Here is a 27,483-nt window from a genome sequence, read left to right on the forward strand (position 1 = left end):
TCAGCTGTGTCTTAAAAAGTTTCAAATATTTTTCTGATTCTTACACCCAACAGTACACATTTTCTAGCTTAAATTCTAGTTCTGAGCAAAACAAGGGAGAAACGCAAAAATCTACAAAATACGTAATGAGGAAAGAAGAAGAAGCAAGTCAGAGAAGAAAAATGGTGTGTGTGTGAAAGAGAGAGAGAGTGGTTTCTCCAGCAGGTGGTGCTGCAGCATTACATTACTCTTTGTTCTGGCCAGGTCAAATAGATTTGTTATACTGAACTCTCTTACATGTGTGGTGTTCAGGGAGTTTTGAAATGTTTACTTCTTAAAAAATTACAGTTTGTTTTGTGTTGAGTGCTGCAAAGAAAATAACAGAAGAACTACCGGTGACATGAGCAGATAACGAAAAAGGGATGAAAAAAAGAGAGAAAGAAAGTCAAAATGAAATGGTGTGAGGGGATAAAGGAATAAAAGAAATAAAAACAATAAAAGAATGGATGGAAGAAAGAATATGGAAAAAGGGAGTGAAAAAAGGTAAATTTAAGAGAAATAAATGGATAAAATGGTAGAAACTTTAAAAAATGAAAAAGTGAAGTAAGAAAGAAAAATTAATAATAAAACAAAGACGTGCAGTAAAGAAAAATAATTAATTAAAATAAAAAGTTAAGCAAAACTGGGCAAGTGAAATGAGAGGAAAAAACAGTTCAGTGCGTGTGTTAATGGGAAAATAAGCGTCAGTGTATTTACAGTAACATCGCATAATCATTTTACCACAACTAAACAATATACACAGTGTTTTATCCCTTACTTACTGTAGAGCAAATTCTTGCACTTACAACCTCATGGAAATTTCTAGAGATATCAATTACATGGTATGTTCTTTCTTTCTCTCTCTCTCTCTCTCTCTCTCTCTCTCTCTCTCTCTCTCTCTCTCTCCACACGCACTGTCTCTTAATTGATCTCTCTGATGAGGTCCCTCTAGGATTCATTACATTTCCCTCCATTACTTTATTAAGTACTTTATTATTAAACTTTCGATGATACGCACTGAAACTGACCCCACAGCAGACGGCTGCTGATACCAGTGTTGAATAACACACACACACACAACACCATACGGCAGGTAGGTATCCTGCTGAATTTAACTAAACCCATCACACACATTTCAAATATCAAATATACTCTCACACACATCAACACTGAGGCAGCTTCAGAGTGGTTTCATGTGGTGTTACAGTGCTGTGGGTCACAACCCAACAAACCCAACAACTCATTAAATTATTCAAATTATTAGAGAGTCATGAACACTTGTGTGAGGTTCGGCTCAAATTGACCTGTTTTATATTTTTACAAAAAGAGTTTTGCATTTTTTGTAAATTATCCGCATGTGCAGATGTATTTTACAGAGCTGTATTTCATATCAGTGCCTGCAATAATCTTTTGTTTTTGTGCTCCTATTGTTATTCAAACCTGTAATTAATAAATTAGATCAAACACATTGTTCCAATACTATTTTTATAGATTTGTGGTCTGTATTATAGTATTTTTTTTTTTTTACACAAATGATCATTTAGATAAAGACAATATGTGTGATGGAAGTTTGACCAAAACAGTACCAAAGAGACAAAAAAGAGGAACATAAAACAAGGGTTAAAGTGTTTGATCACTTTTAATGACTAACTTTAATTCAAATGTAAATACCTAAAATTTCACTTAATACTGACAACTCTATTTCTATAATTATAATAAAATAAAACATGTACTGAGGAGGTGTGTGCTATACTGTAGGTGTAGTGTTATAGACGTATCTGACTGCAGAACGCTTGTAAACCCCTGGGAGGAGTGCAGAGAATGTATAAGTCTCATATCAAGTTAAAAATACATACATTCATATAAAATATAATCAATTCCAAAGTCAAAAAAAGACAATTGCCAAGTCAAAACATATCCCAATTCAAAAAATTCTTAAGTCAAGAATTGGTAGCTTCCAAGTCATGTACTAATTCATAAAACAATTAATTCCAAACAAATAAGTTCCAAATTAAGTCCTAAATCAAGAAATCAATCTACACTGAGGGATTAGGAGGCTCTTGGCTGTAGAAACTTTAGGATCTGTAATTTTAAACAGTGCTAAAAGCATACATCCTCTCCAAACCTATTAAAACAGAAAGATCAGTTCAGCCAATAAACTTTTTTTTTTTTTTTCCCCTTTCATTGGTCAAACAATCAGAACACACCTGGGCAACAATAAAAACCTGTTAGTCATATGTTCCAATATTTTTGCTCACCTAAAAATTGGGTGGCTGAGATAAAATGTGATCTATGCTTTTTAACGCATCTAGCTGTAAATACCAGGAAATAAAATCTGAGATCCTAAACCCTCTGAAACTTACTGTAAATGTCTTCGGTCCACAGCAATAACAACTGAATTGGTCTTGCTATTTCAATACTTTCTGAGGGAAGTGTAATATCCAATAATAATGTCTTACTGCTGAAGACAATGGGTCCCAAAGGGTCCATCTGTAATGTTCATAAATGTGTTCCTGTTTTCACATAATAACACTTTTGTGTCCACAGACCTGTTTAAAGACACATTTGTAATATTAAAATGAAACCTTTTCACACTAACTTTCTTCTATTTGTAAGTACACACATTTTTGTGTGTGTGTGTGTGTGTGTGTGTGTGTGTGTGTGTTACCCCTCATATGACTCTCTTTGCATGGAAAGTGACAGATGGTAAATGAGAGATGAAGAGAGAAATTTGACACACATAGCATGACACCGGATCCTAAAAAACCCTAACAAGTTCTTCTAACATGAAGTGTGTGTGTGTTCTGAACCCTTCTCTGGGCATTTGGAAGTGTGTGACCTCTCATTAAACACAATATGAAACCACTCACAGTCACACACCTTCTCACACTATGTCAGACTGTGTGGATTGATATCAAGCTACAACTGAAGGCTACACAGAGTACTTTCAAGGGGACAAGCTAGCTGTGTTTAGCAAATGAGTAGCACTGAAGTTATAAAAGAAAGACAAGTTCCACCTCAAGTCAAGTCCAAGATCCGAAGCGAAAAGACTTAAGTCAAGAATTACAAGTCCTATTTCGAGAATGTTTCACTTGAATTTCCACCTCAGGTTCCAATTCAGGACCAAAGTCAAGTCCCATTCAAGTCAGAAAGGAGTCAAGCCAAGAAAGACACATCCCAAGTTAACTTACAGATGAATCCCAAGTCAAGTAGCAAGTCAGAGCTCAGGAGAGAAAGGACTCAATGCAAGAAAGACAAGTTCTACCTTAAGTTCCACCTCAGGAAAAATTGCAATACTAAGACCAAGCATACAAGAAAGGTACAGTATGTCCGAAAAAAAAAACTAAATAATGTTGAGTCTTCTCCATGTCAGGATCTTGTGATCTCCCTGGACAACTCTAAGATCTCACCTTTACACACACCCCATTGCTGTATGTTCCTCTACAGTACTGGCTTCTTGTAGGTGCTGCATTAGATTTAAAACAGTAATGCTACGAAGCCCAACACAGACCAGTTTCTTGCACTGCACCACATTCCCTCGGATCCTCCAGCACTGCTCCACTGGTCCCACAATCCCTCAGGGTACAAGGCAGGTCTGCATGAATTTTCCGTAGATGTCCGAACAGCTGAGACACTGGCTGTCTTCAAACATTTACATTTACATTTATGTCATTTGGCAGATGCTCTTATCCAAAGAAACATACAAAAGTACTTTGAAGTGAAGTGAAGAAAATAAGAGCTAGTTTAAGTGTTTTAGGAAGAGGTAGGTCTTCACCTGTCGTTTGAAGAAGCCAGTGACAGCTGTTTGAACATCTAGGGAAGTTCAATCTACCACCCTCTTACTCTGAGAGATATTGGGACCAGTTGAAATGTTTTAGTAGTTCATATGGAGCATGGTGAGCTGTGTGAGCATATCTAAAGACCTGCATCTAAGTACTTAACATCACACTTAAATACAAATCTTGTGCGTGTCTAGCACTTGACCTAGTGAACCAGTGAACAGGATGTATTCATCGAAAATCCAGGGAGGACTCGTGGATAAGATGTTAAGATGTTTACTAATCAAATGTGTGTGAGTTCAAATCCCCCCAGTGCCAAGCTGTTACTTCTGAGCCCTTGAGCAAGGCCATTAACCCTGAACTGCTCAGTAGTATAAATGACATAAATGTAATTTGGTCTGCTGTGAATGTAAATGAAAACTGTTGAAACCCAAGTCATAAAGAAAGGACAGTTATAGCTGCTATAAGGTACCTATCTATCATAGACATTCCATGACATTAAATGTACCTATAAACAAATGTGAAAGTAAGATGTCATCCTTATGTCTTTTCCAGATTGCTGTGTTATAAGAATAAAGCAATAAATAATAAAAATTTAAAACTTTGGTAAGTAATACAGTAACACAATAAATCAGTTTCCTCTAAAAGCATGTATTGTATTTTATTCACTATTTACTACTACTACTAATAATAATAAAGTGGCATTTAACTCATACTCATTATTCTAAAACATTACGTAACAATGAGACAAAGACTCAAGTAAAAATGATGCTTTTATTCAGTGACCAAATTAATTTTTTTTAATATAACAAATATTTATTTATTTCTTATTTCGTTTACATTTCATGCTCAAATCAAACATAATGCATAGAGGGGGAAAATGCTCATCATGCGAATGTAGAGTATATATACGCTTTCTCTGCGGATAAATATGCAAAAGATGCAAATACCGTTGGGATTTACCTTACAGTCAGACAGATAAAGATCATCAGGGAAAATAATAATCAGAATTCAAGTATATATACTGTATGAGTGTGTGTGCGTGTGTGTGTTGTGTGAAATATATATTTCAGATATATATATAACGAGGAATTAAAAGCATAAATAAATAAATAAATAAATAAATAAATAAATAAGCTGATTAATTAAAATTCACATTTTAAAGGGAATAAATCACATTAGCTGCATTGCATTCACATTCAGAAACAATGTCAGGATTGTTGGAACAGCAGTAAGAAAATTTCATTAAAAAGATTAATTTAAAAATGTTTTCATATAAATAAGTGTTCAAGGGTTTTTTTTCTCATCTTTTTTCTGATGTATGTGTATGTATGTGTGTGCGTGTGTGTGTTACATAATGTCCACTATTCCTGTCATTCTCTCACTGAGTTCTTGTTCACCCTAACAGTTCCTCATTAATCATTCATGAGTGTAAAATATACACTTAGGCAAATGTGAAACAGTGTAAGCTGCAGCATCGCTCTCTCTCTCTCTCTCTCTCTCTCTCTCTCTCTCTCTCTCTCTCTCTCTCTCTCTCACTCTCTCTCTCTCAAACACACACGCACACCTCTGTCTAAAAATAAAACCAAACCTAACCTGATGTAAGAATTCAGTTAATCATAAATAAAATTATACTTACTGCATCATCGCACTAATGAAAGAAATGTTATGTTCTTGATCTTTGATCAGATTTTTAAACTGAAATTGTGATCTAAGAGTTTGGGATCGTTTTTACTCAGAAATGGTTTATTTAAAAAAGAAAGAAGTCTAAGTGCATGTGCTAAATTTTTGTGAAGTCCTATCATTCAAACATTCATAATGTGAACACATTTCAATTGATACCTTTTCCTTAGGAAAAAAGAACGATAAACTTTACCATGCACGAAGGTAAGAAGAAATACAGAAGATACTGTAGATTCTACCAAAAAAAAACAAAAAAGGTTTAGTGTGCATCTAGTGTGATGCATCTAGTCTGGAATAACTCAAGCGAATGCTACCATCAAAATGCTACAGGCGGATTGTTTACGTTCGGCAATCCACTTGATTTATTAAAATGCCCAAAAAAGGGTTTCATAAACACCCTGATAGTTCACCACAGCGAACACAATCCAGTCCAAAAGTCTGACTCCAGTCAACACGTACACTCTTCATCATCACCCAGGGCCTGGGAAAACCTGTCAAATTGCCTCCACAAATTTTACTTTCTATAATAAATACAAAATTATGTTTTGTATTTATTATAGAAAGTAATTTGTGGATGTTTATCTACCAGAATGAAAATTTCTCTTAAATAAAAATGTAAGAGAAATTTGCATTTTCATAATTTGCATAATTTAATTTACCTTAATTCCACTTAAAGCTGGAGCTTAATTACTGTTAAGTTTACAATCAGAAATGAGTTCTCACTTTAGTTTCAACACCTGTGGTAAAAGTCACTTTAAACATGAGCCTCATCGTCATGTCTACACTCCACTGATCAGAAATAACTGTTTTCTTGTCTTGTCGTTTTTCTTTGCGTTGGATCATTGACATGTTGTAAAACTCTCTTTTAAACCTCATGCTTTTTTTTTGTCAAAGTAGAGATCATGAACTGTTGAGTAGTATTGGCCATACTAATGAATAGTACATTTATAGTATGAAGTAATTATAGATTATTAATGATTCCGCTTTTCCACCAAGAGACATTTAATGAGTTTTCCCAAACTGTCACACTTAAAACCAGCATGGTGGTTTCTCATTGGCTGGAAACATTTAGGATGATTCTGTGATGTGAAATGTACAGAGTACTAATAATTTGTGGACTCAGACTTTTGGACCCAACTGTGCGTGATTTCAAAGGCAAGCTATTTGTGTGGTATTCTGAGTATTGATTGAGTAAATAACGAATAATGCACAATCAACATGCCTCTTGCATAGTTATTAAGTTATTTGCACGGCCTGGATGGAAAAGACAATCCCTTGTCAAAAAGACAAACAAACAAACAAAAAAACAGATCACTGCAAACATTTTGGATATAATTTCTAAAGAGTCTTGGATTAGTCCATCAGGTCGAGGCACCAGGAAGTTTCAGAGCCACTGCTTTCATTTTGAGCTCCGATGTCAGGCTTTGTTGATTCTGATTCTGACGTCTCCATGTCCTGGGTTTCCACAGATCCGTCATCTGCTAGCAGGCACTCGCGACTTGTGTGTCCCACTTTGCTCAAATCTGCCAGCAGGACAGCATCTTTCCGGCCATCACTCACCTCTTCCAGGACTGTGTGCGGAATGTCAGTGTCTGAATCCAGATTTGGTCCGCTAGTGGCTGGAATATTGTGGTGGATTGGATTTGTGTGGTTAGTGATTAGCAGGGAGTGAGTGGATGTTGGTGCACTGGAAAGTAAATGAAGATCTAAAGAGACTTGGTTTGGTTTGTCCCGGTTAAACAGAACAGGCTGAGAGAGACTGATGCTAGCGAGGGTCCCGTGATCCTGACCAGATGCTTCCTGTTTCTTATATCCTTTTGCTGGATAGAAGGAGGATATGGAGGTGTCAATGTTAATTAAACTTGATTTAGAAGATGTAGTATCACGGGTGCTGTTAGGATCAAGATGAGGAAGGTGTCCGAACATTTCAGGTTGTGCGCCTGTCCGACCGCCACCTGCAACAACAGTTTGGTAAAGGTTGGGTGCTATAAATGGGTTAGTACTACACGTCTAGCTGTTTAGCCAACTTAAAGCAAAACAGTATACCAGTTCAACAATCAGGTTGAGCCAATTTAAGCTAACCAATCCACTGACTTTAAAGTGGGAAGGAATCCAGAGAACTTGAGGAAACCCACAATGACAGACACAAGTACTGTAGATCTAAAAATTTTGATACAATCTAGGTCTAGATATGAAACTCAACACAGACAGTAACCCTGTAACACTGGGTTCCTGGGTTAGCTGCCACTTTTTTGTTTTATATTAGAAAGTCTATTGTACCATTCACATACAAATCTAATTTTACACAAATTCCATCTAGTAATTCTCCCATTATAGAAATTATTTTCAGCCACACAAGACCAAGGTACTATCTACATTAATATGAGAACCTTGAACAACAAAAAGATCATCACATTCTGACAAAATCTGTGCTTCTGTGTAAGCATCTGACCAAGCAGAATTAAGAGTTCAACAGCACTGTGGTATAAATATGCAGTAGGATGAAATGTACAAGAATTTTATTTGGACATACCTATTTCTGACATGTGGCTCCATGCACTTTTTCCGATGTGGCCACTGTTCTCAGACACAGCGAGATCAGCCTGAAGGTGATGATGAGGATGATAAAGGCCTTGGGATTCTTGATGAGAGTGCATGCTGGTGGTGTATGCCGCACTGTTTGTTTGTAACATGTGCATTCCATAGGGGTAAGAGGACATGGAGGTGGTGTAGTGATGAGCAGCTGCTTGTGCTTGTAAAAGGTGCATCATGTGATGCAGGTCCTTTGTTAGCTGAGACACTTCTTGGTTTAGGCTGACCATCTAGAGATGGGAAGCAAGGAGTATAGACTTTTACTAGCAACTGTGACTTGGTTTATAAGAACTTATGCCTGAGTAGTACACTACTTTCTTGGTAGAATGTTCTTGACCCATATTTGAGATCAAGGGCACAAAATGAGTTACAGAAAATGTATGAAATAAAAAACTGTATACCTGCAATTATCAAATCATGTAATACAGATAAAGATGTAACTCAGACACTGCTCTTTACAAATGTGATGAACATTTCAGAAAGTCTTTTTTTTACAGTCTGTCCCCTTTGACAGTGACAGTGTTTCCTGTTCTTGGCCAAAGGTTCTAAAAAACAGCGCAGTGTTCTGCTGTTTATAACTACGTGTTGTGAGATAATTTTTTGCTCACCATGGTTGTCAAGAGTAGCCATTTAAGTTTGCCCAAAGCTCAAAATGCTGACCTGTAGAAAGTCGTTATCAGATCTAACAGTGTTTCTAGTGATTTTTGATTTCGTTTTGTCTACCTGTGATCCAATTCCAGACTTAGTTCTGTAACAACCAGTAGATGAAAGTCTACGGTTACCACCATGGTGACCATCATTGGCCATAATTTATTTGACCTTTGTCTGGGATTATAACCAATCATATTTCAAACAGAGACTTTGGAATCATATCTCTTCCAACGTCAGATGCTTAGTCTTGTCTTTTGATCTGTGTGTCTAAACTAGTGGGTGGAAGAACTGGCAGTACTATAGAGTGGGTACTATAGAATGGCTTTTAAACCCTACAGAGCCCTTTCGAGGGACAAGGTCAGGACCAGGGGCAGGGGCAGAGGCTTAACTACAGTCAACATTCAGACAGACAGTTCACACTTACAATGTCCAAACCATGTTCTGTTAATCTGTTAATGTTAATTCGGTGGAAAATGGCCACTATGAGGGATGAGGCAAGAGATTTTTTTTTTTGCAGCACCCCCCTTATGGAATTATCTGCAATGCGGAAACACACTGTGTCTTAATGCATGTTATACCTCACTGTACCTGCATCCCATCTGTTTGTGTGTGTGTATGTGTGTGTGTGTGCTATTTTGGGTGCCTGCTTTTGAGTGGACATGAAATCCAATAGTGAAATTTACAGTGAATAGATCGTGTGGTTTGGGATGTGTCCACAATGGAGTGAAAGTGATTTATTATTGTGCACTGTAGTGAACAGGGAGTAAGTAACTATTTTCCGCCTGTTTGTGCCTGTACCTTTTTATTGAGCTGACTGATGCTCTCTCGCACCTCTGTATCATGGAGCAGTGTACTGTTCACCTGATCATTACCTATAAACAAAACATGAAAAGTGGATGACTAATTAAACAGAAGAAAAAAAGAGAGACACAATAAAAAAGTGAGAAGTGATTCTTCTCTTGTAGCATTTCAGTGTATTTGTGTTAGTATGTGGTACAGCATGGTAAAGTGTGTTTTTGTGTTACACACTGTTCTTAATGTACCTTTTGCTGTACTAATGCTGTTCCCGCTGTGCTCAGCATTGAAATGAAACACACGTCCATTATCCTCAATCCCATCAACCACCCTGTTGGACACACACACAAATATACATAAATGGGCCAATTTCAAGTTCAATCAAATAAGAGGGCGTATGATGTCACTCTATGCATTACAGGCAACTTTTCAATCGTACGAACCTTGGGCTGAGGTCAGGTGGTGCGAAGCAACTGAGTGTAGGGATGAGGAGTTTGTTGGGTTTTCGTGCAGTGAATCCCTCCTGAATTATGTTAGGTGCATCATGTGGCAGATGGTCAGATTTGGGGTGTGGTTTTGGGGATACACTTTTACAGGTTCCTCTCACCGGGGAACGGCAGCGGCGTAACGCGTTAAACTGCCGCAGCTCATCACCCAGCAGGTTACCCAGGTTTGGGAGGTGAAGGTTCCGGCGAGATCTCGATGCTGGAGAAAGGTGACAGTGTTCATCTGCTTCTCCGACAGTTTCAATCATACAGGGATGCTTTCCATCAGTCACTGCTCTTGAGTCCTTTCTATTGTTCTGTTAAAAATAATTAAACAAATAATAATAAAATTTTCATCTGGTGTTCAAATTTCATCTGAATTACGTTTTATATAAAACTAAATAAAAAATAAAAACATATTTTTATTTTGGATGAGGCTACTTTTTTTTTTTATTTTTTTTTTTACATTTTTAAGTTTTTTACATTTTTTTATATTTTTTAATTAAGTAGGCAAAGTTCCTGGTATTCAGATTTGGTTATGCACATGATTAAGTGGAACCTCTGAGCTTCACATTCAATTTATTAAAATCACTTACATGTAGTTCGCAACTGTGTGGTTGCCACATTTTTTTAACTATTAGAAGTAGCATAAATTCAAAAAACAAGTTTAAAATGGAAATAAAAAAGAATAACAGGGTGATATATAAAGGAGTTGGTGAGTGTTTAAATAAATACAATCATTATATGATCCATGGTTTAATTAAACACTCATTATTCAGCAGCATATAGAATAGCACTTGAGCCAGCACAGTTTATTATTTGGCTATTTACAGATATTTTTATAGCTTGTACTCTGCCCTTTAATTGTGTATGTGAACTTAATAAAGCCAATAAACCAAGATCATGAAACTGTAATGTTCTTGTTGATTTTATTACACACTGAATTCCCTATATTGACTTTATAAGTGAATCAAACAACACCAACATTATTTCAATATTCAATCCTCACAACATGTTATTTCAACTTACATGAGGGAACCTTGGAGAACGTGAGAATCTTGCAAGACCCTAAAGAAACAAAAGTTAAACAGTGAAAACACAGACTAGCTAACTAGCTAACACTTTTTTTTTTTTTACTTTTATGTTATTAAAATGTGCTTTCAGGCTGGTGATTAAAGTTTATATTGAGACAATGACTGCGGGCTGGTTTGTGCATTTTTAGTTTCCATCTCAGCAGAACAGCCCTCACAGTGTATATTTAATTAGGTGTATATTACAGACTGTTTACACTGTCACGCAACCTCATTATGCCCACAATAATAAACAAAACAAATAGAACATATTAGTCTGAGAACACACTCTTCATGTACTGTATCTGATTTAAAAATAATGTGCTCATTTTCACACTTGTCCTGTCTCACTGGTGCTCAATTACCCACCTCAGCTGGATTTAATCAGAAACTAACGAATAAACAGGACATCAAATGTTTCAAAACTCATGGATAATTCAAACGTTCAGAACCGACTGTGCTTCAGGCTAGGATGTTTGGGCAGTGTTAGTGCACTTCAGAGATAAAATCAATCCCATTCAGGAACCAGTTAGCATGCTAGCATCATACTTATTGTTCTCTATGTAGAAAATCCCATAATTCTGTTCACATCAGCACAAACAGCCAATAGACAAATTTTATATTTGTATCTCTGTTTATGTTTGTCTTTATGTTTTGTTTGTATTTAAATTTACATTTGTTACATTTGTTTCTCCTCATCAGTTATGTGTATTTCTGCTTGTCTAAAGTTTGTTTATTTTTTATATAATTAGTTTTTTTATATTTGTGTTTGTGTTAAAAGTTTGTCCTTTTGTTCATGTTTGTCGTTGTCTTTTTAAGTTTCTTGTCAAGCTCATGTTTGTTTTCATGTTTTTTTAAGTATTTTATTTAAAAAAAAATTAATAAATAAATTTTAATTTGTAGGTAAGTTCCAGATGACCCGATGGCTTCAGGAACAGACTTTTTTCTCTGGTTCTTCTGTATTTTATATTTTTTGTGTTGATTCTGTGCCTGTGACCTCGCTTCTGTTCCTGTGGTGGACACCTCACTTCTTGTCAGTGGGGGAGGTCACAGAGTGGACTGGTTTGTTTATCTTTTTTTGCCCAGCTGGATATACCCCTTTTTTCTCTCTCTCCCCTGCTCCTGTGGAGACACTGGAGACCTGGTGTGGGCATTTACAGGAGATGCTTCCCACCAACCACCCTTCAGAGCTTTCTTCTACTCGGCTGGGCTGTGGGCTTTGCTCGGCCTGTTTGGCTTGGTTCTCTACTTTGTCCTCTACTCTTCTGTTCAACTGAGGATGTCGCTCGGCTCTCCTACTCAGCTGAGGACGTTACTCGGCTCTTTTGCTTGGCGGTGGTTGTCGCTCGGGACACTTTGCCCTTGGCACCGTGTTCCTCGCTTCCTTCCCCGTGCCTCACCATGATCCTCGCTCTCCCTTTATGCCTCGCCATGCTCCTCACTCCTTTTGGTTTTTGCCAGGATCAGGATTTCCCAGGTTTTACGGGCAGGGTCCCGGATTGGTGTGTCCGGAGCCGCACCTCGAGGGTGGGGTACTGTCAGGACTCTGCTTGGATGTTCCGGCAGCATATTGTGTCACGTGTCTCGCGTTTGGACTCAACTTTACCTAACTGTCTGTTAATCACCTTGTCTATTTATTTATTTCCTCCGTGTTGCATTCAGCTTCACAGGTCCCCATCTTTTCTTTATTGGTTTATGTAACCTATTTTTTTAGCCATGTTGTGTTTCTTGTTTCTCATGTTTTTTTCCCCATCTGTGTTTTTTTATTTTTTGTTATTAAATTGTCTTTTGTTATCTCTGCTTTGGGTTCGGTTTTTATCTTCGCTTTGGCAACTGCCATTTATGACAAGCTGATCCTGATGGAAAAGAAGTGATATAATAATAGTGTTTTTAGCTGTAGTAAATGCTACATTGAGACTGTATTACTCTTGGAATGGTGTACTGTACTGTATGTGTGTGTTTGGGTGTGTGTGGGTGTGTTTGTGTGTGTATGTGTGTGTGTGTATTCACCTCAGCCTCACTGCCCTCTCTCAGGTTGTATGTTAGGTTATGGTGAATGTCATCGGTGAACACGCTGGCATATTCAGGGTAAAGCTCCAGCACCTCCCTCAACCCTTTGACGCTAATGTACTGCAGGTCACAATATGTCAGTGCCTTCACATCTGCGTTCGTCTTAATCACCTGATCCTGTCCTGGCAGGTCCGAGCCAATCAGGTCGCCCTTTCCTGTAATAACATTGACAGATATTTATTTACTTTTGCAAAAAAAATTTATGTGTAAGTCTCGTACATTTTACACACATACTGCACCATTTTAAAGATAATAATTCAAATGATATGATTAATTAGACTAAAGACAATCACAACTTATTCTCTCTCTCTGTTTACAATATAGATTAGTATGTTATGGCTATGCCAGGAAATAGCATTAGAGTAAACAGGCTAAACCTAGGAACTAGTGTTAAACAGACCAAACCAAGAAATAATGTTGCAGAAAAGAGGATTATACAGAAACTAGCAATATTGCAACCAGTCTGAACTAGGAACTAGCATCACAGTAAACAGACTAAGCCAGGAACTAGAATTACAGTGATCATGCTAAGCTAGGGACTAGCATTAAACAGGCTACACCAGAAGCATGTTATACACTGTACAGTACAGCTAAGACCGTATATAATTGTTTATTACATTTTAATAACAGTTTTAGTTTTAAATCCTTTATTTATTTAATTATTATTTAATGTTTGTACTTTTGAGGCTCACAAACAGCCTAAGTGTAAAAACATATTTGGCCAATAAACCTGATTCTAATTCGGATTCTCGATGTGCTTTAATACAACAGTTTACATTGTTATGACATAGATATAACAATACTAAACACTAAAATATTTTAATCCCTTCAATACATCCATTCGCTATAGTAATCATACTGTATATGCTGTCATAAACATCCTGCATGTTTGAATATAGTTTAATACATTGTTATTACACTTTTATAGCAATGCTACATTTTTTTTAATCTAATCGCTAACACAAACAAGAAGAACAACATAATTGAAAATAATATGCTGATATTCAATAAATATGCTGTTTAATACAACCTACATGGTTAAACCTACAGTATTTTTCCATGTATATGATGCCCCATGTATAAGATGATCCCCACTTTTCCAACCCAAAATTAAGAAATCAATATTTGACATTATTTACATTTACACTATTTACTGTAGAGTGTCACCCAAATGCGGATGGGTTCCCTTCTGAGCCTGGTTCCTCTCAAGGTTTCTTCCTTTTATCATTTCCGGGAGTTTTTCTTTGCCGCCGTAGCCTCCAGCTTGCTCATTAGGGATAGTGATAGATATATAGTATTTTAAATTAAGATAATCTTTTTTAAATTAATTTAAATTAATTCATTTAATTAATTTAAACTTTAATTGTATATATTCACTTGTTTACTTTTATTCTTATTTTTTCTTCTTCATATTATAATTATATATTTATTTCTTTTTCTCTCTCTTCTGTTTCCATACTTCTGTAAAGTTGCTTTGAGACCATGGGAAATTTTTAAAAGTGCTATACAAATAAATTGAATTGAAAATTGAATTGAATTGAATATTTTAATAAAACATCGCTTATGTATTATTATTTTCTGACATTTTTATGGGCTCAGAACGCTTCATTACCAATCCCTGTCAAATCTGCTCACTGGCTATACGCACTCTACCTCCAGTGGAATGTGTTTGAACTGGTTTGTTCAGCATCAGTTGACATCATTTACATAAGGCTCATGATTGGTGGAAGCATGTATGCAGAGACAAGGTGTGGGCAGTTCGCAACCATGCGTTTCTCTTCTCGGCTTACTTCTGTGTATAAGAAGACCCTCATCATTTAGTCTAACAATTTTAGACAAAAGAATCTTCTTATACATGGAAAAATACGGTAGTTTATTACATTGTTATAACAGATATGTAAAGAAAGAAAAATAGTTAAAACCTATACTTCGGACTTCCAAGAACACCGTAAAGAAATACAGAAGGAAATAAACAGCACTAATCTGCGCTAATGTTATATCCAGCTAAAATGGAACATTATAGTTTATGACACACACAAAAGTAAACACCTGACTGGCAAATTGTACAGAAAGAACAGACCCAGTATAGCGAGCACCATGCTGTCCTTGAGAACCTCAAGGGAGCCAGAGCAGACAAAGTAGTTAGCATGGAGCGCGTCTCCCTGGCGGATCAGATACTCCCCCGGCGCGCAGAATGAGGTTTTAATGTGCAGCGATAACGAACGCAGACAGCCACGACTCGCACCCTCAAACACAGGAAGCTGCAGGATATCCTTGTTCAGGTGCATGGCGATGTCGGCTCGGAGCTCGTCCGGAAAATCATGCAGAAGCTGTGGATGAAGAGGACGATGAAGCATGACTACATCACATGTTTCTTTTGCTAATAGCATTTAATTAAGATCATTGACTATATTTATTGGCTTGCCTCCGCGTGTGCTAGCTGAATTCATAAGCATGTTGTTAAATTTATTTCTGCTGAAATAAACAAAATAAAGGTGATATATATTATTATGCTGTTATGTGCACAAATGGCAGACAAGTTGATATGCTAAGATATGTTGTTAGTTAATAAAAAAAATGATTCTTTTCATCCACTGTGCTGACTTGGATCCTGGAAAGGGAGAAAACTGCTAAAATGTTTTAGTTAGCTAGCTAGCTGTAGTAGTCAGATTGCTCTTTGCTAGAAGAAGTAACACTTTTTATGTCACATGTTTTGCTTTACCTGATAGCCTTGTCAGCATTACCTGGTACATCTCAGTGCTTTGAGATTCTGAATTCTTGTGTAAATCCTGCAAATTACTAGTAATGATTAGTAGGTTTTTTTTGCTTACCTCATTTGCGTCAATGCCGTTATTAACAGACCATGTGGTCTGGAAATACTCAAGCATGCGCTGTTTCAGCTGCTGTGGAAGTCTGTGGACTCGTATGAAGTCCTTCAGATCCTTCATGCGCGTGTGATACAGCGAGCGGCGGGAATACATGCGTTGGATGATGGCTGTTACATTTCCGAACACTACCGCATGCATGAGAGCTGTAACAACCAATTAAAAGATACTGTAGCTAGTTAAACACAAACTGAATAACATTGTTTGATTGTCTGTTATATGCTTACTTACTGATTTGTAGCACAAGCTAACTGTAGTACTGTAGCTAAATACACTCAACAGTGACACCAATTAATTCTGCTACTTTCTTTATCAAGCTTTCTTCAGGATTGATTGTATGACAAGATAAAGTAAAGGTGAGGTTATAAATTTTTAGCACATTTTTACATGTCAAATAGATAGGAGCTAAGGGCAAACAGGAACTAAAAGAAATAAAGATTTGGATTTGGATTAACTTCTCTAAATAATAATAACAAATCTTATTAGTACAGATAAGACATTTTTAATCAGCTTACAAGAAGGAACTTGATTAACAATAAATCTTTACAGCTGTGTTGAGCAGAAAAATATCTCAGAACACACAGCGTGTTGAGGCAGGAAGAGGAATCTGAGGCTGCAGTGTCTGCAGGATCATGTGTAGCAGGTGAAGTTTTATACAATAGAAGAAGCGAATGTAAACAGAATATGAATTGTTGGTGTGGTTTTGATTAAGTGAGTACCTCCAATCAGCATGGTGCAGATGGAGAAGATTTTCTCAGCATCCGTGTTAGCGCACACGTTTCCGAATCCGACGCTGGTGAGGCTGCTGAGGGTAAAGTAGAGCGACGCGATGTAGGCGCTTCGTACAGTCGGACCTCCAAACGTGCTGTTGACGTATGGGCTCTCCAAGCGCTTTCCAAGCTCGTGCAGCCAACCTGAAACAGACAACATCCAAAGAGTCTGAAACATTTGATTCATTCTCTCAGAGAAATGGGGGCATCTTCGTGATAAAATTCAGACCCAAATGCAGGGATTGCTAAAAACACAATTTATCAAATAAAACATAACACAAACCTGGGAATACACTTGGGGAAAAGAAACCAAAACTCAAAAAACAAGACCAAGCACACGAAGACAATACAAAGACGAAACAAATGGATATGGATAAATAGGGGAGATAATTAGACACATAAAGGACAGTTGTGCTGAGGCGGGGCAGACACGTGCACACAAAACGTAAACAAAAAACACAAGTCCTGGCTAGATCCTGACAGTACCCACCCTCAAGGCATGGCTCCCGATGTGCCAATCCTGTATCATGCAGAATATCCAGGGGTACCATGATCCCGGTGAGATCCAGGAGGGGGGAGCTAGGCACACGGTGAGGCAGGTGGGAGGGAGTAAGGCACACAGCGAGGCAGGTGGGGGGAGCAAGGAACACGGAGGCGTAGCCAGAGGGGGCCAAGTGATGTCCACAGCCAAGCAGAAGGGCTGAGCGACATCCACAGCCAAGCAGAAGTGCCGAGCAACTTCCCACCTGCCTCGTCGTGTGCCTCACTCCTCCCCGATTCTAGCCAGGATTGTTGCCCTTTTGGACTTTTGGGAATGATTCTAGATTGGCACATCAGGAGGCAGGGGTACTGTCAAAAACAACTTGGACTTTTTCCCTGTCTGAACACTAGGGGGACATTTTGTCTTGTGCCATGTGCTTTTGTTTTTGTTCACGTGTTAGCCCCGTCCTATCCTTATCGGTTCCCACCTCTGCACACCTGTCCCTTGTGTTTTCAGTAATTGCCTTCCCTATTATACCAGTTGTCTTGTGTGTGTTGGTTGCTGAAACCTTGTGTTTCTGTGTTCCTCTGTTTGTGGTGTCTTTGGTTTGCTGTCTTTGGTTTGTTGTTATGTCTCCTTGTTTTCTGTTTTGTTGTCTCAATTCATTTGTCTTCCCCAGTGTTTTTCCATGTGTTTGTATTTTTTTTAATAAAGCCCCTTTTTAGGTTATCCCTGAATTTTGGTCTAATTCTGCTCTGTGAAGACACCCTTTTCTTACACATTCACCGAAAAACAAAAGTGCGTGTGTGTGTTACCAATGTCCCAGTCTTGCTGGTTAGCGTTGCGTTCCATCTCCTTCCGTCCAATGACGTACCAGATGCAGGCCATCCAGTGAGCAAGCAGAGCAAACATGGACATGAGGAGTGTAAGCACCATGGCACTGTACTGAGAGTAACGATCCAGCTTCTGAAGTAAACGCAGAAGTCGCAGCAGACGTACCGTCTTCAGCAGGTGAACCAGAGATGTCTAATACACACATGGTTGACCTTGTGAGGACCTTCCACTGACAAAATGATTAGTGTAGCTAATTAATGAGATGCAACCTCTAAAACTTGCATAGAGACTCCTTCCAGAAAAGTATAAAATACAATATGCCTTAATTTGTGTATCCATATAATTCTCGTGAACTTCTATTTTACTTACGACGGTGACATTGAAGGCATAAAGGAGGTCGAATGGCAGCGCCGCCACCAAATCCACAAAGAACCACGTAGCAGCATAGTGGATGCAGATAGAGCGTGAATCATAAACCACCTGCCCGGATTGGCTCACGTAGGTGGTGCGGAAATTCAGGATGATATCTGTGAGAAGCGAGAGAGAGATCATGTTGGAGAGATCCTCTGAGATGTCACGTGATCAACAGAAATATTTTACCGACTATAAAGTCCTTACCAAGGATGAACAGCATCTCCACAGCGATGTCCGAGACAATGGTGCTCCTGGCCTCTGTGTCTGATTCCACATACGGTGTGAAGCAAACGTTGTACGGCACTGTCACAGCCACGTAGAATGTTGCCAGAAGGATCATCCAATCCCACAATGCCTTGCTGATGCTGTAGTGGAGAAGGATGAAGCGGGATTTTTGCACTGCCGCAACCTTGTACTCGGGCAGTGATGGCTTCTCGAACATGTTCTGTTCAGAAAAAAGAACCCAAAGTCCTGAATATTTTGTAGTGTGATAATCACCAACATAAAATGATTTCTCTAAATTATTATATAGTGAAGTTTGTTTTGTTAATGAATATAATGTAATTTATGAATGTAATAGATTCTATAGTAATGTATAGAATGTAATGGGTTTACACCACAAATAAAACAGTGCAAAGAACGTCTAGTGACCTTCACTGAACATTTAAAGGCAACCCAGAGAAACAACCAAGGACATTCTTAACACTGTCCTTCTGGAGAATTTTCACAAGGTTCCCTGGAGAACAACAGATGTTTTCATACATAAAGGTTCCACTAAATGTTCTTCAGAGTTCCAGAAAAGAAGGTTACCATCATTTGGAAGGATTTTTCAATTTATTGCACCAACAACCATAATGGTGAAAGAATCATGGGCCTCAACTTGCCTATTTATTTAAGATCCATTAAGCTTCTTCTTACCAATTTGAAATCAATCGAACCTTTCTTAACACCCTTTGTTTTCAACCAGAACCAAACATCAGGTGTTTGATGGCACATTCTTAAGGGTTCTGCAATTTTCCCACTGATTGAAGAGTTGAAGGTTCAATGTACAGTATAATCCTACACTAAAAGCGTTTGCCATTGAGTCCAAGAAAATTCCTTTGGACAACAGCTTCATAGATGTCATCATGGCAGACAGATTTTGCAGCACTGACTCATTTATGTTCAATGTTTTGGTTACATTCTGCTAACACAATAAGTATACGTAGAACTTATTAGCTAGTGGTATATTTAGTCAGTTTGAATTGTTTGTCAGTTTTCATTTTCCTCAAAGTGTTTTCTTCCTCATATACCACAGCAATTAGGGGTTTTGTATCTGTTTACACTTATTTTCAACCTCCACAACATCCTGTGCTCACGTATTTTTTAGCCGAAACTCCTAACTACACAGCACATACAAAGTTTTTCCTTAACTTCTTCTGACCAATCAGAATCCAATATATTTTTTTTTATTTTTATTAAATGACTTCTACTCTTCCCACAACCTGGACTTTATGTTTATCACGGAATCCTGGATAAAGGTTGGTGATTTAACGCCGTTTTCTGACCTGATCCCTGCAGATTGTAAATTTTTTAACACGTCTCGTCCGAGCAGACGCGGAGGGGGCACAGTTACCATTTTAAAGAGCTCTCTATCTGAACGCTGTCGTCTAACTCCAATTATGACATTTACCAGCTTTGAAGTTCAGATACTTCATTTAGACTGGAATGGTCCGGTTTGTTTAGGGGTGATCTATCGTCCTCCACATTCGACCACGGACTTTATACAGCATCTTACTGAACTAATTGGCAATATTGCTGTGAGTTATGATCGCTTTTTATTGGTGGCGATTTTAACGTGCATGTTTGCTGTCCGTCTGTCCCCCTTTCACATGACTTTTTGAACTTGCTCGAAAAGTTTAACCTATCCCAGTGGATCAGTGACCCCACCCACATCCAGGGACATACGCTTGATCTGGTTCTATCTTATGGACTTTATGTGGCTGATATTGTGCTTTCTGATATTATGATCTCAGATCATAAGCCTATATTATTCTCCCTGTCTCTTCCAGTCATCTCTCACTTTTCTAATACGTCTGAAAGTGTTTCACGTTTTTATTCTCCACGGTTTAGCACTAATTTTAACTCATATTTTGCCAAATGCTGCTCACAGTTGCTCCTGGACCAGCCATTACCTGACTTGGATGCTGACCAACATCTTGGCCTCTTAAATTCTGCCTGGCTTGAGACCGCAAATGCAACTGCTCCTCTCAAACCTCTCAAGAAAAAATTAAAATCTGTAGTTTGGCAAAACACTGAGACTCGTCTCCAAAGACAACTTTGCAGAAAGGCAGAACGTAAATGGACTAAGGACAGGCTGCTTGTTTCTCTTCAGATATTTAGAGACTCTCTTACATCTTACCAGACTTTAGCCAAATCTGCGAAAGCCGTTTATTTCTCTAATTTAATTGAAAGAAACCACTCTAAACCTAAGGTTTTGTTTTCTATCATTAAATCTGTGACAAATCCTTCTGTTAAATCTATGCCTGTTGCCCCTGTTGCTGTCTGTGAAGGCTTCTCGAGATTCTTTAGTGACAAAATCACTAAACTAAGCCTAAGTGTTCGCCCCACTATAACTCCTATCTCTTCCCCAATCATGTCAAAGGTCTCTGCATTTTTTAAAGCTTTTGAGCTCATCAACCTCCAGCAACTGAAGGAGGTGATTGACAAGCTCAAACCCTCATTTTGTCCCAGTGACATAATTCACCCAAAATTTTTAAAACAAATCTTTCACTCAGTTGCCTGCTGTCTTTGATCAACAAGTGCCTGCAAACTGGCTCAGTCCCTGCCAACCTTAAGGTTGCCACTGTCACTCCCTTGCTCAAGAAGCCTTCACTGGACCCCTCCATTCAAAAAAAACTTTCGACCAATCTCTGTCTTGCCTTTCATGTAAAAAATTCTGGAGAAAATTGTGCTAAATCAACTCCAAAGTTTTCAGAATAACAATTGTATCTATGAGGTCTTTCAATCGGGTTTTAAGTCTGCTCACAGTACTGAGTCTGCCCTTTTGAGAGTTTTAAATGACATTTATCTTTCTACTGACTCCGGAGACTCTGTGGTTCTTATTCTCTTAGATTTATCAGCTACTTTTGATACCATAGACCACTCCCTTTTATTATCAAGTCTTGAGACCTGGGTAGGTCTAAAAGCAAATGTTTTGAGCTGGTTTCAGTCATACCTAACTGACAGAAAGCTCATAGTGAAACTGGGTAACATTTCCTCCTCCACCACTGCACTGTCCTGTGGCCTTCCACAAGGCTCTATTTTAGCTCCTTCTCTATTCTCATTATATATGGCTACCCCTGGGCTCTATTCTCCGGAAACATTATGTATCCTTTAATTTCTATGTTGATGACACTCAAATCTACTTACCAATTAGGAAAAATAATCCCACAGCAATCTCATCTCTTCTAAAATGTTTAGAAGAGGTTAAATTATGGCTGGCACAAAATTTTCTGTTTTTAAATGAAGAAAAGACTGAGGTAATAATGTTTAGCCCAAATGAGAACTCTCAGTCCTCTAGCATCAACCTAGAGAGTTTATCCGTTTTTAGATCTTCACGGGTGCAGAATCTTGGCATCTTTATTGATCAGCACTTAAAATTTGACAAACACATCTCGTCTGTTATTGGGTCTAGCTTTTACCAACTGCGGATTCTCTCCAAAATTAAACACTTTCTTACCCCTAAGACTTTAGAAATGGCTGTTCATGGATTATAACCTCTCACTTAGATTACTGTAACTCTTTATATTGCGGTATATCTAAAACTCAGATTACGCGTCTCCAGCTCGTTCAAAATGCTGCTGCCAGATTTCTCTCTAGCTGTCGCAAACATGAACACATCACTCCCATTCTTAAATCTCTACACTGGCTGCCGATTTCTCAGAGAATAGATTTTAAGATTCTACTCTTTGTCTATAAGTCTCTCCATAATACCGCTCCTCTCTATTTATCTGAACTTCTTCATCCCTACTCTCCTATTAGAAGTCTTCGCTCATCTGACCAGGCCATGTTGGTGGTTCCTCATGTTCGGCTCAAGCGTAGAGGAGAGCGTGCTTTGTCTGTGGCCGGTCCTAGACTATGGAACTCCCTGCCACTAGAGATTAGGATGGCACCCACCATTTCTAGTTTTAAGACCATGCTAAAGACCCACTTATTTTCTCTAGCCTTTTCATGATTGCCCAGGGGTTTATGTCTGTTTATATCTGGTTAATGGTTTATATTTATTTCACCTTCTTTTAAACTTGTTATTTTATTTATTATATATATAAATAAATATAAATAAAATAAATAATATATATATTTTTTTCTTATTTTAGTTTCTTGAACTACTTTGTGCGTGTGTGTATTCTTAAGTGTACAGGTATGTGCAATGTCAAACGCACTGTGAAGCACTTTGGTCAGCCATGTTTGTAAATGTGCTATACAAATAAACTTGAACTTGAACTTGAACTTGAACTGTATGAAACAACATATGAAACTCTGGTCATCATACTGCAATATTACAGAGATGAAACTAGGTCTGTTAGTTGTGACCTCTGGTGACCCCATGGCCTCAATCATAAGCCTTGTATAGGAAATTCCCTTCACATTCTATCAAATTAAAGATCCACAGTGGAGTGAGGTGAAGCTTTTAACATTACATGTCCTTCTGTCTCCCTTCTGCATCTCCTCTGGATTCTAATCATCACCTCAATCATCTTCCGCTTCCATTCTGGCTTCATTTTCCTTGGTGTCAGAGAGACGAGTCTCCAGAGAGTCAGCAGAAAACTTCTCTTTAATCCTCCATCGGCTGTAAATCCTGATTCTGGTCTGCTTTTTCAGCCACAAAGGGTCATGGAGAGCTCTTTTCTGCTTCTCAGTGTCAGATGATTAAAATGATTTAGGTTTTTAGGATGGGGACATGTACATGTATAAGATGTTACCTCCTGATAATGCTATATAAACAACATCCAAGAGCGAACATTTTCAGGAACATTGTGATGTAATTTTTGCAGTGGTTACATGAATAAAATTCCTAAAACAATGTGTGATACTTACAGTACCACAACACTGCTGAATTCTTGTTTCTGATTGGTAACAACTTTATCTCCTGACAGCTTTATAATAAACTACTCAAATTAACAGTGTGTGTGTGCAAGGACCACGGCGAGGCCAGTGGGGGGAGCAAGGACCACGGCGGAGGCCAGTGGGGGGAGCAAGGACCACGGCGAGGCCAGTGGGGGAGCAAGGACCACGGCGAGGCCAGTGGGGGAGCAAGAACCACAGCGAGGCCAGTGGGGGGAGCAAGAACCACGGCGAGGTAGGCGAGGGGAGCCAAGGCACACGGCGAGGCAGGTGGGTGGAGCAGCCAGAGAGGGTCGAGCAACGTCCACAGCCAAGCTTAAGGGCCGAGGCGACGTCCGCATCCGAGCTGTAGGGCCGAGCGAAGTCCACAGCCAAGCTGTAGGGCCGAGCGACGTCCACTGCCGAGCTGAAGGGCCGAGCAACGTCCACAGCCGAGCTCACGTGCCGAGCAGCGTCCCCCGTCGCACCGCGGCCAAACCCTCGCCTCGATGAACTGGGGAAAAGGGAGGGAGGGCGGGAATAATCTTCCGCCACGGGCCTGCAACACCCCCTGCGGATGAAGTGAGGTGACATCCTCCTTGGCGGAACCGGAAATGGAGCAACGTCCCTCACCGGAGCAAGGTGCAGGGCGATGCCGCAGGGCACCGGAAAAAAAAAATAGTCCATGAAGACTGACGGAACAGTCCAGAGAAAATGACGATTAAAATAGATCCAGAGGGACTGACGGAACAGTCCAAGGAGAGACGATGATTAAAATGGATCTAGGGGACTGACGGAACAGTCCGGGGAAAGACGACGATAAAACTAGGGGGATAACGACGAAAAAAAAAGCCGGTCCGAGCTGGAAGCTATCCTGCTGGGTCCGAGTTGTCGGCGGATTCATTCTGTCACAACCCGGGAAGGAAGGAGGCGGACCCGTACACAGGATAGCTTCAAAGGAATGGGGTTTAATAAATGATAAAGACACATACAATAAAAAAGGACGCGAACTAAGACAATACAGATGTATCGCAATTGAACTGTAAGAAGCACCACAAAGTTGCAGCACGCACAAACACACACGCTGGGGAAAACACAGGGATAAGAGAGACAGGATCGTTGACTGGAGCTAGTAGATGCTGGAGAATAATCCTGTTGCCCCGAAGGCGAGGGAGAAGGAAGGAGAGCTGATTGTTATGAAGCAAATGGGAGTCTGGAGCTGAGGCCATGTCCACAGTAATACGTTTTCGTTTGAAAATGTATATTTTTCTCTCCGTTTTGGCCTTTCGTCCACACTGAGACAGCGTTTTAAGTCAACGAAAACGTAGCTGTTGGAAGACGCTCTCCAAAGCGGATAAATTTGAAAACGCCGTCTTCACGTCTTAGTGTGGACTGTGAAGACGGAGGCTTTTGAATACTATGACACATTTTTAGTCATGTGATGCAGTCGAAAGTAAATAAACACCTAGTGGAAATGACGCAGGTTGAAGCTTTACTCATGCGCAGTAGGGAGATGTAAGCGTTTTCATACATTTCAGTGTGGATGAGCAACTTTTGGAAAACGTTTGAATATGATGATGTGGACGCGGAGCATTTTAAGACGTAAACTCCGTTTTCAAATATATCTGGATTAGTGTGGACATGGCCTGAGTGACTGAGAGTGGCTTATATAGGGTGTGTGTTGATTGATGAATGCGGAGCAGGTGGTGCTGATTAGTACTCAGGGGAATGTGAATGCTGGTGAGTGAGAGAAGGACCTGGTGACTCCGTGACAGTACCCCTACCCACGGTCCGCTCCTGAGGACCGGAGAACACCAGAGAGTCGAGGTGGGCGGCCTCTAGGTCGAGGTGCGGGTCTGCCTGGGTGAGACTCGTGGAACTCCCGGAGAAGATTGGGGTCTAGTATATCATCTCGGGGCACCCATGAACGTTCCTCAGGTCCATACCCCTCCCAATCGATGAGATACTGTAGAGCCCCACCGCGAAGTCTGGAATCCAGGATCTCCTTTACCGAGTAGATCCCGGTGTCTTTTTCTAGGGTAGGTGGGGGGGTACTTCTTCAGCACCAGGACCTGGGAGAGATGGGAGAGAGACTGGTGAGTGATTTGGTTTAAAGTGAGACACGTGAAAGACTGGATGTATACGATAGTTGCTGGGGAGTTTAAGTTGAAATGCCACCGGATTGATCTCCTTAATGATTTCGAAGGGTCCGATGTACCAGGGATTCAGCTTTTTGCAGGGGAGCTGTAGACGGATGTTCCTCGTGGACAACCATACCTTCTGACCTACTTGGTAACACGGAGTGGATGAACGACGAGTGTCAGCAGCCCTCTTGTGTCTTCTAATGGCTCCCTGCAACTGATGATACGCCGAGTTCCATACCCTCTCACTCTCACGGAACCAGTGGTCAATAGATGGGACATCCGAAGGCTCTTCTGACCAGGGGAAAAAAGGTGGTTGGTAACCGAGTACACACTGGAAAGGTATTAAGCCAGTAGTTTGCTGTCTCAAGGAGTTTTGTGCTTACTCGGCCCATGGGAGGTACTGACCCCAGCTGTCCTGGTGGAGCTGACAGAAAGCTCGAAGGAACTTACTGACGTCTTGAATTTTCCGTTCCGTCTGATCATTAGACTGGGGATGATATCCGGAGGATAGACTGACGGCCACACCTAGGCGTTTGAAGAAAGCCTTCCAGACTCTGGAGGTAAATTGAGTACCACGGTCAGAGACAATGTCTTCAGGAATACCGAAATACCTGAATACATGCTCAAAAAGGAGTCCTGCAGTTTCCATAGCTGTGGGGAGGCCCTTGAGGGGGATTAACCTGATAGATTTAGAGAAACGGTCGACCACAATGAAAATGCAGGTCTTACCCTCAGAGGCAGGCAGGACTGTTGCGAAATCGACCCCCAAGTGTGACCATGGACGGTTGGGAATGGGAAGAGGATAAAGTTTGCCAGTGGGTAGATGATGAGGTGTCTTGGTGGTGGCACAGACTGAGCATCCTAACGCGAACCTCCTGACATCTTGGGCCATTCTGGGCCACCAAAACTTCCCCTGGAGGAGTGAGAGGGTTCGACTAATGCCTGGGTGACCAGTGCCAACTGAGGTATGTACTTGGCTGATGAGGGGCATACGTTGAGATGAAGGAATGAACTGAACCTTGGCTGAACATTCCGGTGGTGGATGGACAGTATTTGCTCTTTCACGTGTCCACTGGATTGGGTCTCAGTTTTTGGGCGGAATCATTCTGTCACAACCAGGAAGGAAGGAGACAGACCCGTACGCAGGATAGCTTCAAATGAAAGGGGTTTAATAAATAAAGAAGACAAAGACAAAAAAAACGATCACTGAAACAATACAAATGACGACACTTAACAATGACTAGACATAACGAAGGGTAAACGTAACTAATGATTCCCCCCTGCCATCGGCAACGCGGCTCACATTTATACACAAGACAATGATGACACAATGAGGAGCAGGTGTGGTGAAAGGGAGGAGCAGACGAAGGCGGGGCAGACACGTGACAAGGAACAACAACAAACACACATGGCCGAAAGTCCGGGCTGATCCCTGACACTGTCTTAAATGAAATATCTGTTGACTAGCAACTAGACCTTGAATAATCAGCTGAGAGAAAAACAAACAAAATCATTACAGCTTTTCTGTACAGTTTTCAAATGGCGTTGGAGACCTACTTATTCAGGAAACACTTCAACTTGTACTTCTTTCCCTATCTTTTTTTAAAAAAAAAGACAATTTTCATTGTAACTTGAACAATGTTTTAAACTCATGGTATCTTAAGTATGTAACCTAGTGAGCCAGCATTAATGTATCCAATGATAGAGATTTAAGCACTTACGTACGT

At 39.7% G+C, this 27,483-nt stretch overlaps 1 protein-coding gene across 1 annotated transcript in view; it reads right to left on the reverse strand.

Annotated features, from left to right (window-relative positions):
- Nucleotides 1-6,228: 6,228 nt before the first annotated feature.
- Nucleotides 6,229-27,483, reverse strand: part of kcnh4b (potassium voltage-gated channel, subfamily H (eag-related), member 4b) — a 36,568-nt gene continuing 15,313 nt past the window's right edge. Inside the window, exons 5-17 of the mRNA XM_060890946.1 lie at nt 18,732-18,972; nt 18,483-18,640; nt 18,095-18,305; nt 16,748-16,942; nt 15,975-16,174; nt 15,224-15,473; nt 13,084-13,298; nt 11,033-11,071; nt 9,962-10,320; nt 9,767-9,849; nt 9,522-9,595; nt 8,014-8,302; nt 6,229-7,435 (exon numbers count right to left, since the gene is read on the reverse strand). Coding sequence (XP_060746929.1) covers nt 6,834-7,435; nt 8,014-8,302; nt 9,522-9,595; nt 9,767-9,849; nt 9,962-10,320; nt 11,033-11,071; nt 13,084-13,298; nt 15,224-15,473; nt 15,975-16,174; nt 16,748-16,942; nt 18,095-18,305; nt 18,483-18,640; nt 18,732-18,972 — 2,916 coding nt within the window. The 3' untranslated portion in view covers nt 6,229-6,833. The remainder of the gene's footprint in view (nt 7,436-8,013; nt 8,303-9,521; nt 9,596-9,766; nt 9,850-9,961; nt 10,321-11,032; nt 11,072-13,083; nt 13,299-15,223; nt 15,474-15,974; nt 16,175-16,747; nt 16,943-18,094; nt 18,306-18,482; nt 18,641-18,731; nt 18,973-27,483) is intronic.

The sequence above is a fragment of the Tachysurus vachellii genome, chromosome 2 (genome assembly GCF_030014155.1).
Source record: "Tachysurus vachellii isolate PV-2020 chromosome 2, HZAU_Pvac_v1, whole genome shotgun sequence".
Classification (NCBI taxonomy): Eukaryota; Metazoa; Chordata; class Actinopteri; order Siluriformes; family Bagridae; genus Tachysurus; species Tachysurus vachellii.